The sequence below is a fragment of the Podarcis erhardii genome (assembly GCF_964252035.2).
Source record: "Podarcis erhardii genome assembly, chromosome: 1".
In the NCBI taxonomy this organism is placed as follows: Eukaryota; Metazoa; Chordata; class Lepidosauria; order Squamata; family Lacertidae; genus Podarcis; species Podarcis erhardii.
In genome coordinates, this window is record NC_138497.1 from 129,468,802 (window position 1) to 129,480,865 (window position 12,064).

At 42.6% G+C, this 12,064-nt stretch overlaps 1 protein-coding gene across 4 annotated transcripts in view; it reads left to right on the top strand.

The window, feature by feature from the left end:
- The first annotated feature begins 435 nt into the window (after nucleotides 1-435).
- The window catches only part of BMPR2 (bone morphogenetic protein receptor type 2), a 91,951-nt gene continuing 80,322 nt past the window's right edge, over nucleotides 436-12,064 (top strand). The window contains exons 1-2 of one of the 4 annotated variants that reach the window (XM_081865196.1): nucleotides 436-590; nucleotides 1,237-1,953. In XM_081865196.1, the coding sequence (XP_081721322.1) occupies nucleotides 1,893-1,953 (61 nt within the window). In that variant the 5' untranslated portion in view covers nucleotides 436-590; nucleotides 1,237-1,892. Of the gene's footprint in view, nucleotides 591-735; nucleotides 895-1,236; nucleotides 1,954-12,064 lie in introns of those variants that run through there. The other 3 variants (XM_081865194.1, XM_081865197.1, XM_081865195.1) reach the window with 3 other exon arrangements.

The following is a 12,064-nucleotide window of genomic DNA, read 5'->3' on the forward strand; positions in this document are numbered from 1 at the left end:
TTAGGATGTTAAGTGAATTAAGATGGGACTATAATTGGAAATTGTTTTAGTTTAATAATGATATTGGAAAGCTGCTACTTTTAATTACAAGGAAACTCAGAAGGGAGGGATTTGAGGAAGTCAACCAATTTGTTTAAAAGGTTGGATTTGTGAAGAATTAAGTTTGTTGTTACATTGCTTATCTGTTTATTGTTCCCCTTTTTTCTGTTTTTGTGTATCATTTTGCTTTGTGGTTTGTGTTATCACTGTGGAAAATCTAATGAAAAAAATATTGAAAAAATAAAATAATATAAAATATAAAAAGCTGGGAGGGAGAGAGTCCACCGGGAGAGCGGCGTCAGGCGGAGCGCCGAAGGGCCGCGGGAGGCGCCTTCCCACAGCGACAGCGGCAGCCAGAAAGAGAGGGAAGAGGCGCGAGCAGCTCCCCCTCTCGCCGGGCCGCCCGTCTGGCGAGCCTCCGCAACATGGCGGCGCGGAAAGGCCTCCGTCAACACCTTCTCACCTCCCTCCCTCAGGGGGCCGCTCTGCCGGGAGGAGCGCCGCCTCTCTATGACCGCCGCTTCCCAACCGCGCGCGGATCAGAACCTTCGGTGGGAGAGAGAGAGAGAGAGAGAAACGGGAGAAAGAGGGGCTGTTGGGGGGTGGGGGTGGGGGACGACGTCGACGTCGCCTCGGCTCCCAGCCAATGAGGGGCGGGGCGGGGCGGGGCATGGTGGCGCCCGCGGGCCGGGCGCTTCAGACTGGCAGTTGGAGCAGCGACTCCCCTTTGTGTCTGGTCTGAGGGGGGGAAAGAGGGAGCAGCTGCCAGCCAAAGCCCCGAGCCGCCCGGCGACTGGGAGGCGTGAGAAACGGGCCCGAGCGAGGCGCCCCCGAAGGCAGGGCAGGCGAGACCGTGTGTGTGTGTGTGGGGAGGGCGGCAGGAGGGCTTGGCCGGCGCTGAGGGAAGGGAAGGGGGAAGCCTTTGTGAGGGGAAGACGAGGGGGCGCCCTCCTTCGCCGCCCTCCCTCATCCCCTCGAAGCCTTTCCCAGTCTTGGGGGTCGGGGTGTGGGCTGAGGAAAGAAGGCCTCTCTTTCCTTCGGGGCTGCTGGTTGGAAGGGGGGGGGGACACCCTCATGACTGGCGCCCTTTTCCCGAGAAACGCCAAGAATATTTCCCTTATTATTCCCCCCCCCTTCGTGTAAGGCTAAAGGATCGGATCCTGACCATTTCTCTCTCTCTCTCTCTTCTTTCCAAAGACTCGTCATGGGGAGAGACGCCGTTAAAACCCCTCACCACGTCGAAGACGCCGCCGCCTTGTTCTTAAACGTCAAGTGACTGGAAATAACATTTCAGGAAAGAGACGACGGCAGAGAGAAATCCGGGTGGTTTTGTTTTTGTTTGGTTTCCTCATACCTCGGCCTTTTAAATGCCTGCCCGTGTCTGCCCTTTGGGGGGATCGAGGAAGCTGCTTGTAAGGTGACAATCGTGGGGTTGTTTTTTTTTTTGTTTCGTCCTCTCCACACCTCTCGGATATGATTCCTGTGCAACGTGTGCGGTGCTTTGATATTGCGAAGAAGCAGCGTGGGAAGTAAGCCTGGTTTTTATATATATACACATATATATATAGTATGCGAAAGATGACCGCCGGCTGGGGGGAAAGGACACGTATGTTCGCTTGAGAACCAAAACTCCTTCATCTGCCGATCGGGAGGCGAGCCCTGAAACATGAAGACAGATCCGTGTAATGGAGTAAAAGGTCAGGCTGCTCCTCTCATCTGCCATTTGCCCTTTCAGACTGGATTGTAAACCAAGAGGGTTAAGACGCTTTGGAGACTGGAGATTTCCTCCTGCTGGCATTTTAAAAGAAAATTATTCTGCACATCGTCATCCACCCTCCTGGATTTCTTCAAATATGACCGCCTTGCTATTGCTCCTTTTCTCCACTGCCGCCTTACTACTCAGCACTGCGGCTGGTAAGTAGCCATTGGGTGTAGCAGTACAGCATGATCTGCAAACGAATTAAGCCGGATTACCTGGATTTAAACCAATTTGGTGCCAGTGAAGGCCGTGTGAATAAATCAGAGTACATTTCAATAATTTGACTTAATTGGTTCTAGAGATTGCATCCACCCTCGTTGTTTTGCCTACAGGGAAGGGGGTGCGGCTGGCCACTGTTAAGGCTTATCTTTTTAAAATGTCTGCATCATGCTCCTGGAAATTGTTTCAGTTTTCAGACGCTGATCTAGTGAATCTATTTATCTTCTTATATTTTATTGGGGCAGATTAGCACAATCTAGTAGTTAGGATGAAATTTTATTTTATTATTATATTTGTCACCATTCGTATTTTTCCAACGCACACCCTGCACTTCAGAAACTGTTGGCTTGCTGTGTATGAAATCTTTGTTCACAGCCATAAGTGTGGTCAATGGTTCTTCATTGACTGAAGTATGTAATACATATTGTTTCACACTATGTGAAACAATGTATGTCTGGGTTGAAAAAACCCACAATCTGTCAGTATTGGCAGACAAAAAAGTACAGGATGTAAGCAGAAAAACTGATGCAGAATTATTTTGTGTTCTGACTATCTTGAGCAATTTTGTTTTTATGAGCTTTGCTCACTGCAAATAACATATTGGATATATTATTCATCTTTTGGACATGTGTGGAAGCTTGATACTGGCATAAACCTTCTCAGTGATAAAGGATGAAAGAGCTCTGAGTTAAGCCTATGTTATATGTTTAATTTTTATTCCTTGTACATATTTTCAGCCAGTTTTTAAACTGCAACCCAGTTTTTATACCTGCTTCCTGGGAATAATTCCAATTTAACTCAATGGAGCTTACTTCTGAGTAGAGATATGCCTAAAATTTCACTGACAGAAATCTAGAAGTACTGTATGTCTTCCTACCCTCAGTTACCAGCTGAAATACCAAACTAACTTCATTTTCCTCTAATTTTTTCAAGTGGACAAATAAATTTGCTTTAGGAATGTTTCAAAAGAATTATATTAAAAGAACAGGTGAAATTATTCCTTCAAATAAAATTTTAGAATTAAGATTAAGAGAGCAATTCTCTCAGGTACAAGAAGCCAATGATGATAAAACCTTTAAATTTCTATATCTATCTATCTATCTTAATCCTATTTGGTTTTAAAAAAGGAGTGGTTAAATGTGAAGGGTTTTTCAGTCTTCTAGGCAAGTTACATGTAGGATTGCACTGCATATTTGTTTTTCAAGCATGATTTAAATGTTGGTTGATGTACCTAGGAGTAAATCTCAATGAGCTTGGTAGTGCTTATTTCTGGGTATACATGCTTAAGATTTCAGCAGTACTAATTTTAAGTCTTTAAAAGGGCTTTCCGTGGGGGGATATTGAACTAAAATGATTGATATAGAACATTTGATTGCAGCAGGCTGGCCTTGGGCTAAATCATTGGTGCTTCAGATTAATGTCCACTATGCATGTCATTGGTAGTTCATAAGCTGTTTCCTCTGTAGAATTTATATTTGAAACCCATATTTCTACGTTTAAACTTTACAAGTGTAATAAACTATTCCATATTCAATCAAGTCTGCAAAAAATACATGGTTTTTCTATGGGATGATTTTTTGGGAAAATTTGAGACATTTATTGTGCTTGCTAAAAGGAATAGCAATTGTCTTCAGTTTTGACCTGAGAGTAAACTTGGTATTAATTATAGACTGGGGAAGTTCTTATGGGCAATCTAGCCAGCGTTTTACATATGATGGGAGAATCCCTGGCACCTACATATTCAGTCTAGAAAAGTAAGATGGTTCAACAGCTCTGCTGAAGAAAGTAATTCACTAACTAGTCTTTAGAGTCCAGATTTATATTCTATGAATATGCTATATCCTATTACCACTCAAGAACTTTCTGATGTGCACTCATTCACAAACCTCAACATTTAAGTACTGTAGTGGTAAAGTTCTACAATATCTAACAGGGATAAAAACAAATGGAGTCCTATACTGAATCAATAAAATGAGTCTAATTCCCAAATTCTTTTAAATGTATTTCACAAAATCTATGAATACATTGTAGGATAAATCAGTTTAAACATAATAAAAGTCCTGTTCAGTCAGTCCAAAGACCCATCTGGTCCAGCATTGTGTTTTTATGGTGGCTAACCAGATACCTGTGGGAAGCGCGAAAGCACTCTCGCCACTTGTGATTCCTGGCATTTGGAAGCATACTGCCTCTGACAATGGAGGTAGAACATATAGTAGGTAGGGCTATCACTTCCTCTTGTGGGAGTGAATTTCATGGTTTAACTATGCACTGTCTGAAGACATTCTTTTGTGCATCCTACATCTTCCAGCAGTCAGCTTCATTGAATGGTCCTGGTTTTTAAAATTATGAGGGGGAGAAAAGCGTCTCCCTGTCCAATTTGCTGCACCATACATAGTTTTATTCATTATGTCCCCCTGCTTCCCATTTTTCCTAAACTAAACTGTTGCAGATGTTATAACCTTTCTATGTAGGGGAATTGCTCCAGTCCCTTAATCACTTTATTTGCTCTTTTCTGAACCTTTTCTAGCTCTACAGTATCATTTTTGCAGCAAGGCAACCAGAACTGTGCACAGCATTCCAAGTATAGTCACAGCATAGACCTCACAGCATCATGATACTGGCAGTTTTATTTTCAACCCCTATTGATTCCTATCATATATTGATCCCTATGTTGGTGTTTCCGTTGCATCAGAAGTGGTTTAGTCATGCTGGCCACATGACCCGGAAAGCTGTCTGCGGACAAATGCCAGCTCCTTTGGCCCGAAAACGCAACCTCATAGTTGAATTAGACTGGACTTAATTGTCCAGGGGTCCTTTACCTTTACCATTTTTTAAACTTATCATGTAATTCACATTTCACAGCTACCACACACCGAATCAACATCTTCATCAAACTGCCCACTGTGACCCCAAGGTCTTGTTCCTGGTCAGTCAGCACCAGTTTAGATTCCAATAGTGTTTATGTGAAATTATATTTTTTTACCCCAGTGTGCATCTCTTTATATTTGCATCTGTTGATTTGCATTTGCCATTTTACTGCCCATTCACCCAGTTTGGAGAAAACCGAAAGTATGTGAATAACTTTGGGTGACATTCAATGCTGTCTCATTCAATGGGGAGGAAAGCCAAGTTTTTCTAATCCCTCCACCCCTTGTAGCCTCCTATTCCATTCCCTCAAATCTGCTGTGATGGGTCTCCATACTGCAGAGTAGATTTAAGGAGGGGCAGCAGTGAGAGGAGGAATCATAGGATCAACTGCTTCCAGCTGCCATAAAACCCGTTAAAGAAAGGTTGAGTTATAAGACTATTTTTTAGGGACTTGATAAGGTCTTTTTTTTTTTTTTAAGGGTAAACAGCCCATTTCCATCTGAGCTGGCTATTATAAGAACTTCGTAAATTTATAATAAGATTTTTTAGCTTGCTTGTTTTTCTCTTCCCTCCCCCTTCTTTTTTCTACTTGTGTCATGCATTTTAACATTGTAAGCCTGAACACAGGAATTATGTTGGGGTTTTTCTATTGATATGTAAGTTGCTCGGGGGCCTTGCTAGCTGAACTGTAGGATATAAATGCCTCAAATAAATAAAGTTTCCCAATGTGATCTATGAAATGCTTGGTTCCATAGATGGATCCAAGTATTTGTATTTACACATCTTACTTTACCTTGAAAAACCTAGAGCAACTATCCCATGCAGTCTCCAGTTCAAGCTCTGACCAGTCTATGATCTGTTTATTTTTAACAATGACACACCATTATTTATTTATTTTATTTTAAAACCAGCCCATCCTTCCTTTCAAAAGAGCTCAGTTCAGTCAATACATACACAATTTAAAATAAAGATAAAAATAAAAACATTCTAAAAACAATTAAAGTTAAAAAAACATTACTTCATCTGATGATTATGTGCTCTCACATACTTTTCTTTGGACTTAGAGAATAATTCCACCTATCCTAATGTTATTTTCAATCACAAACTTTTTAGTATAATCTGGCCAAATGTAGATGTGTGTATTTTCCTAGTTTGTGGAAAGTCTCAGTAAGTCATTGAAGATAACACACTTAATTAGGCTGAATTAAAAACTTAAACTAGAATTATTTCCCAGAGAGAATAATTTTGATTGATACCCCTTTAAGCCAAGAACATTTTCTGTCTAAATTGAAACACCACACAAATTAGGTATCTAATAGGGGGGAAAGAGGCAGAACTGGAAGTATGGTGATATGGTTCTTTTTTTGGCAACCAACTGCTATGTTTTTGGGTACTAATCCCCACAATCTTCTCTTGCAGGTATATTTAGTTATAATTTATTTTATTTATAAAAATATTTCTATACTGCTGTATCAGGAAAATATATCCGTGGTTTACAGCAATATAAAAACATAAAAACAAACAATAAAATTTAGGTCAGGTAGGTGGTCCAACTTCATTTTGTAACCTCTTATTATTCTGGGAATCCTCAGTTTATCCGTTTGCCTTTTTGGTCTGCTCTTATTTCAAATAATAAAATGTTTAATTTTTCCAAAAATTTACTGAGCATATGTAGCATAGAAAAGTCTTATGGCTGTATGTTGATATGAAAACCAACACAGTTTTAGGACTTGTTAAAAATCTCTCCACATTACCTGCTTGTACTAAAATGCCTTCCAGTTTCTCAGCCTCAGTTCTTCACCTTAAAATTTAATTGCTATTAATATGATTGAGGAGGAACGAGAATATTTTATATTGATTGTAATGCAGTGAAAATGTGAGTTAAAAATGATATACTGAATAATGACTTGTCTTGGGGTGAATAAAGATGACTGCCTTACCTTGTGAGAAATGTGGGTGAGTTTGTTCAGATTACTGTTCTCCTAATTTTATACTGTATATAGTGTCATGGTCAAAACAAAATAAAAAAATTCCTTCCAGTAGCACCTTAAAGACCAACTGAGTTAGTTCTAGGTATGAGCTTTCGTGTGCATGCACACAAGGTGCATTTTTTTATTTTGTTTTGACCATGGCAGACCAACACGGCTACCTATCTGTAACTGGAACTATAGTGTCATGTACATGGATGACAGTGTCTAAATAATATCTTGCAAATAATGAGACGATGGATCCCTGCTCCACTGAGTTTTCCCCATTGAGATGAGTGGCGGGCAGCATATTAAACTTACATGTAACTTCATCTCACTAGGTTTGGAGCTAGGTGATTGTGTGAAAGCCTTAATGGAGAATGTGGGTTTCATAGAGGAATATGAAGGAAGTAAGAGGTGGCATTAGAGAACATTATTGGATACAGCTCCAGGTATAATGGGGCAGCAAGGGGAAAAGGGCAGAGTTATGTGGGGAAATGGTAGACATTTGGGTTGCTGAGGGTAGTGGAACCCAAGGCGTGAATGCCTCAGATATGTGAAGATGCCGCCATCTGCGAGGTTCTCTTTGTGTCCATGGCAGTTGGAACCCTATGAAACCTCATAGACCATCAATCATGTAATTTTGTGAAAGGGGAAATTGTGACTATTTGGTGATGGATTGAATGTGGGAGTTGAAGGAATGAGCAGATGAAGGATAAAAATCATGACTATGTGCCTTTCCCATGGGGTGGATGATGTCAGTGGATAAGAAGAGGGGGGCTTAGGAGAAAAGATAAGCTCATTCATGGGCATATTGAGTTTGTAATGACAACAAAGCATCCAAGTGAAAAAAATCAAAGGGGCACTTGGACATGAGAGACTAGATGAAAGGAAAAAGTTTTGGGTGTCAAGTACAGGTGGTTCTGAAAGCTGTGAGATGTAATGGGGTCACCCAGGGACAGTGTAGAGTGCTGTAATATAGGTCAACTGGTTTTGTGATGTTCTGTGGTTATTGTTACTGATTCCAGTTACTTAATTCTGTTGCTGTGGGATACAGCCATCCCTTCATGCATTGCTTCAGCCTGATGTCACTTTTTCCTGGTTCTTTCTTTCTTAATGGGAGTAAATGTGGCTTAACAGAGCAAGAACAAAACAAATATTAACTCACATTGATAATAGAGATGCTTACATAGTTTTCAAAATTGATTGGAAATGTTTGCATATATGTATATATAATGTTCTGCCTCTTTAAGGTTCTTTTTTTCTTTGCTAAATAAATGTTCTTATCTCTGGTGACATTTTTGTATATGAATGGTGAGCGATTGTGTGTTGACCAGGGAATATGCTATTAATCTTTTTTAAAATGTGTACAGTGCATGCTCAGTTCTACATTTTTCCCATATTGTGGAATATATTGCAGAAAAAGCAATAGGGGGAATTCAACATCATACTCTTCTGTTCATTCCATCAGCATAAGAATATCTGCTTGCCAGACTGAATGATTCCTCCTCTCCTCCCCCCTACATGCTGTTGAGAGTTTTCTTGATCCTGTGGATCAGATTGGGGGGCAGGGAGACTTGGGGAAGCCCCATTGGCCTTGGACTGGCTTCTGCTAGCACACTGGGTTAGATGAATGTGGGCCAAGGAAGTGTGTACCTGAAATATTTAAAACAAAATTAAAGGTGTGTGTGTGTCAGGCTTGTAATTAAATCCACACATTTTACTAGCTTCCAGTGGTCTGATGGAGAACTCTATCATATTGCAGCAGTCTCCTGCATTTTTATGGTCTTGCAGCCTGCTTGCAAGCCTATGGTCTTGCTGGACTCACTCCAGTATTGAAGGGCACATGGCTGTTGATCCTTCTGATGGCCCTCCCCAAGTGGCTTTGTGAGGAGTATTTCCATGGTGGGTTGCAGTGGGCAAACAGAGTCTGCCGTGTCAGCCCAGTCCTTGTCACCAAAGCAATGACTAGCCTGGTGCAGCGGGCTCCATTTGCCCTCCACACCCCACCATGTACAGTAACACTCCTCGCTAAGCTGCTCTAGGAGGGCACATGAGATGGACGCAACAACCATGCCTTTGCAAGGCTGGGTTCCTTCTCATGCCGCCCTCTCTGAGTGGCTTTGCAAGGCTGGGACCTGATCAGATCCCATTCTCACAAAGGCACACAGGGCTGGTTTGAGGAGGGTGGCATGAGAAGTGTGCCCCCTGCCCAAATGAACACTAGCTTGGCAGAAGGAGCTATAAAGACAGGTTGCATGGAGTGATGTTGAGTCCGTGGCCATATTCCAGTGATCATATCTTTGCATGTATCAAGACATATATGTTTTGAAGGCTACCACTTTGGTGAAGCTAAGCAAGTTTGGTTTGGGTATAGGCCTAAATGGGAGATTCTCTAGGAACTACATATGCACTACCTTAGGTTCTATGAAAAAATATAGGTGGAATATAAATGGAAGAAAATAATAATTTAAAAGATCTTAAGCAAAATATGAACAGGGCTTGTTTAACCACACATAGATGTTTCACTCTTCTTTTTGTGTGATCTGGGATGTCAGGATGTCTTCAGTTTCCTATAACTCCGTGTTATGTTCAGATTTGTAAGCCATGTTAATGACTTCTAAACAAGTTAGAATATAATGTTCTGGTTTTTAAAGCCATTTACTATGGTTTCCTGGTTCTGGTGTAGTCGCTTTTGTGTGGGGCTTGAGATTGTCGGAATGCATCCCCTCTTGTCTTCCAGGCATCCGGCCATTTTATGTGTGCAAACATGTTTGTGATTCCACTGGAGGAGAAGCACCTCAAACCTTCCCCTACCCCCATTGTCTCCATAGAGTCCATACACAGCATGGGTTCATGTGGCCAACAAGTGTGAAGTTATCTTAGGCAGTGTTCGGAATTCTCCAGGTGCCAGGCGCGTTTTGCCACTGGTGCAAGTTCAATTGCAACCACATTGAAATTTCTGAATGCCAGGTTGGTGGCTGACATCTCCATTTGGCTGATGGCACCGTGGCGCTGCCAGGCAAGCCAGGTGACTCGGATGCAGCCAAAGACACATGTCTTGTGCTTCTGCACTGTCGCACAAGCCAGATGACTCACATAGCAGCAAACTTTGCTTCAGCACTGCTGTGAGAACTGCAATCCTAGGCACACTTTCTTATGGGTAAGAAAGCCCCTCTCAATGAGGTAGGGCTCACTTCCAAGCAAATGTGCCTAGGGATAAAGAGGAGGAAGTGCGTTCACCCTCATGCCTACACGTGCAAGCTCACCCATCCCTATGCTCCCGTCTCTCATGAGGCGGTTGCTGGGTGCCTGGGAGCAGCCATGCTGGGCCGGCCAGGGCACCCAGAAAGGTGTTTCTCCCACTCCCTCCCTGCCCCCCTTGCAGTATTAGTTCATAGGGTTTTTTTGGGGGGGGGGGGAGGTTACTGTAATTGGTAAAATGCACGACTGAATTGTTAAATATGTTAATGTTGATGATATACACCATTCATTTTTTGCTTTGCAACCTGGTGCCTAGACATTCCGTAATGGCAACCTCAGCCAAGGTTTAAGGTGCCATTTGGCGAATAGCTTACATACCTGAGTTTCTAACACAAATTTTAGGCCAATAGGTATAACTGGTAGTTCAGTGCCTAATCTAGGGCAATTTTTATTTCACGGATCCCCAAACCTTTAGACCATGTGGGTCTTGGGGCAAAGAACATAATTATCTGACTTAGGCACCCACCCTGCCAACTGGAACATGCCCTCAGGTGGTGAACCTGCAAAGTGCAAGTACCAGATATTTCTTGGGGACTCCTTCTGCCTCATTGTGCTTCTTCTCCAATAATTCCAGTATTAAGATGGGCTTTTTAGGTAAGTCACCTTCTCCATTCCCAGGATGGCCTGCCCTGGTAAATTGGTACTCTTTTCATTTGGGGAAAATAGCTGGTGCTAGGGGGAAATAAATATTCCCTAGCAGACAGAAGAGCTCTCTTGCTTTTTGCTAATGTCTCTTGTGGTCATCTTCAGGCAGGCTTTCCCTCCAAGGCATTCAGGTCAGGCCTTGCTGCTGTTGCTATTCATGCGAGCACTCTCCCCAGAAACATTGTGGACTACCTTTTAATCTTCCTCAGGAATATCTAGGACACTATTCTGGTTTCTTCTCCCACTGGTCTTAACCACACCTGCCCAGCAATGCCATTCTTCCACTTGTACCTCATCTGTCAAGGTTGAATAATTGCAAAAAGATTGTTTAATCTACTGCCTGGACTCTGGGTCCATTGGACTCCTCCCCAAGTTCTTGGGTGTGGGATAGAAATGGACTGTTTTTAGTGTCCCCTTGGGGGTGCCTTGCATCATGAACTATTTAAAACCAAATGTACAATTGTATATTTTAGAGTATTCCTGAAAATTAAAAACATAGTGTCAGGGAACTGCCATCAGAGCCAGAGGGAGAGGGAGGGCTCCAGAGGGATTCCGGAGAGCATACCAGGAGGGAGAGAAGCAGCCCATCTTCTGGGGAAGGAAATCAGCGTAACACTAGTGGAGAAGGGGGGCAGATGGGGGAATCGGCGAGGTGGCTCCATGACTCCTCGCCGGAGACCAGCGGGGAGAGCACGGGTCCTCCGCTGCCCACACCCTCCCTGCGCAGAAGGCTTCCGCGCAGGGAGAGTAGGTGGAGACTAGGCGTCAAAGAGCTTCTTTGCTGGAAGAAGTTCAAGAAACGCCCACTGACAGATTCTGCTAGCGATTGAGACAGCCACGGGTGAGTGGTTGTCCGGACAGAAAGGGTTCACCCAGGTAACTCAGCCAAGCGTGGCGCCGATTTACGCACGAGCAACCCCTAGAACCATTACACATAGCATAATACTTAACTTAAAAAAAGGTAAACTTGTGCTTCTTCTCACCACTTTTTACTTGGGGTATAAAATGGATTTCTAGCTATATCTAGAAGTGTGTCATTTCCCCTGCAATTGAGCAAGGGGAAATCTACCAAAGTCAGCAATGGAACAAGATAGCTGAGCCTTCATTCTAGTATTATTTAGGTCCCACAGTGATGCAACTTCTCTGACTGCTTGGGGCTAACGGGAGGTATTATCTTTATTAAAACATAAAGTGTCTTGATGCAGTGTAATTCAAACACATTTCCCACACTATAGAAATATGCAGAGAATGACATGTAGAACAGCTTTCAGAAAGCAGAAGCTTTGATCTTCTCTTTTAAGAG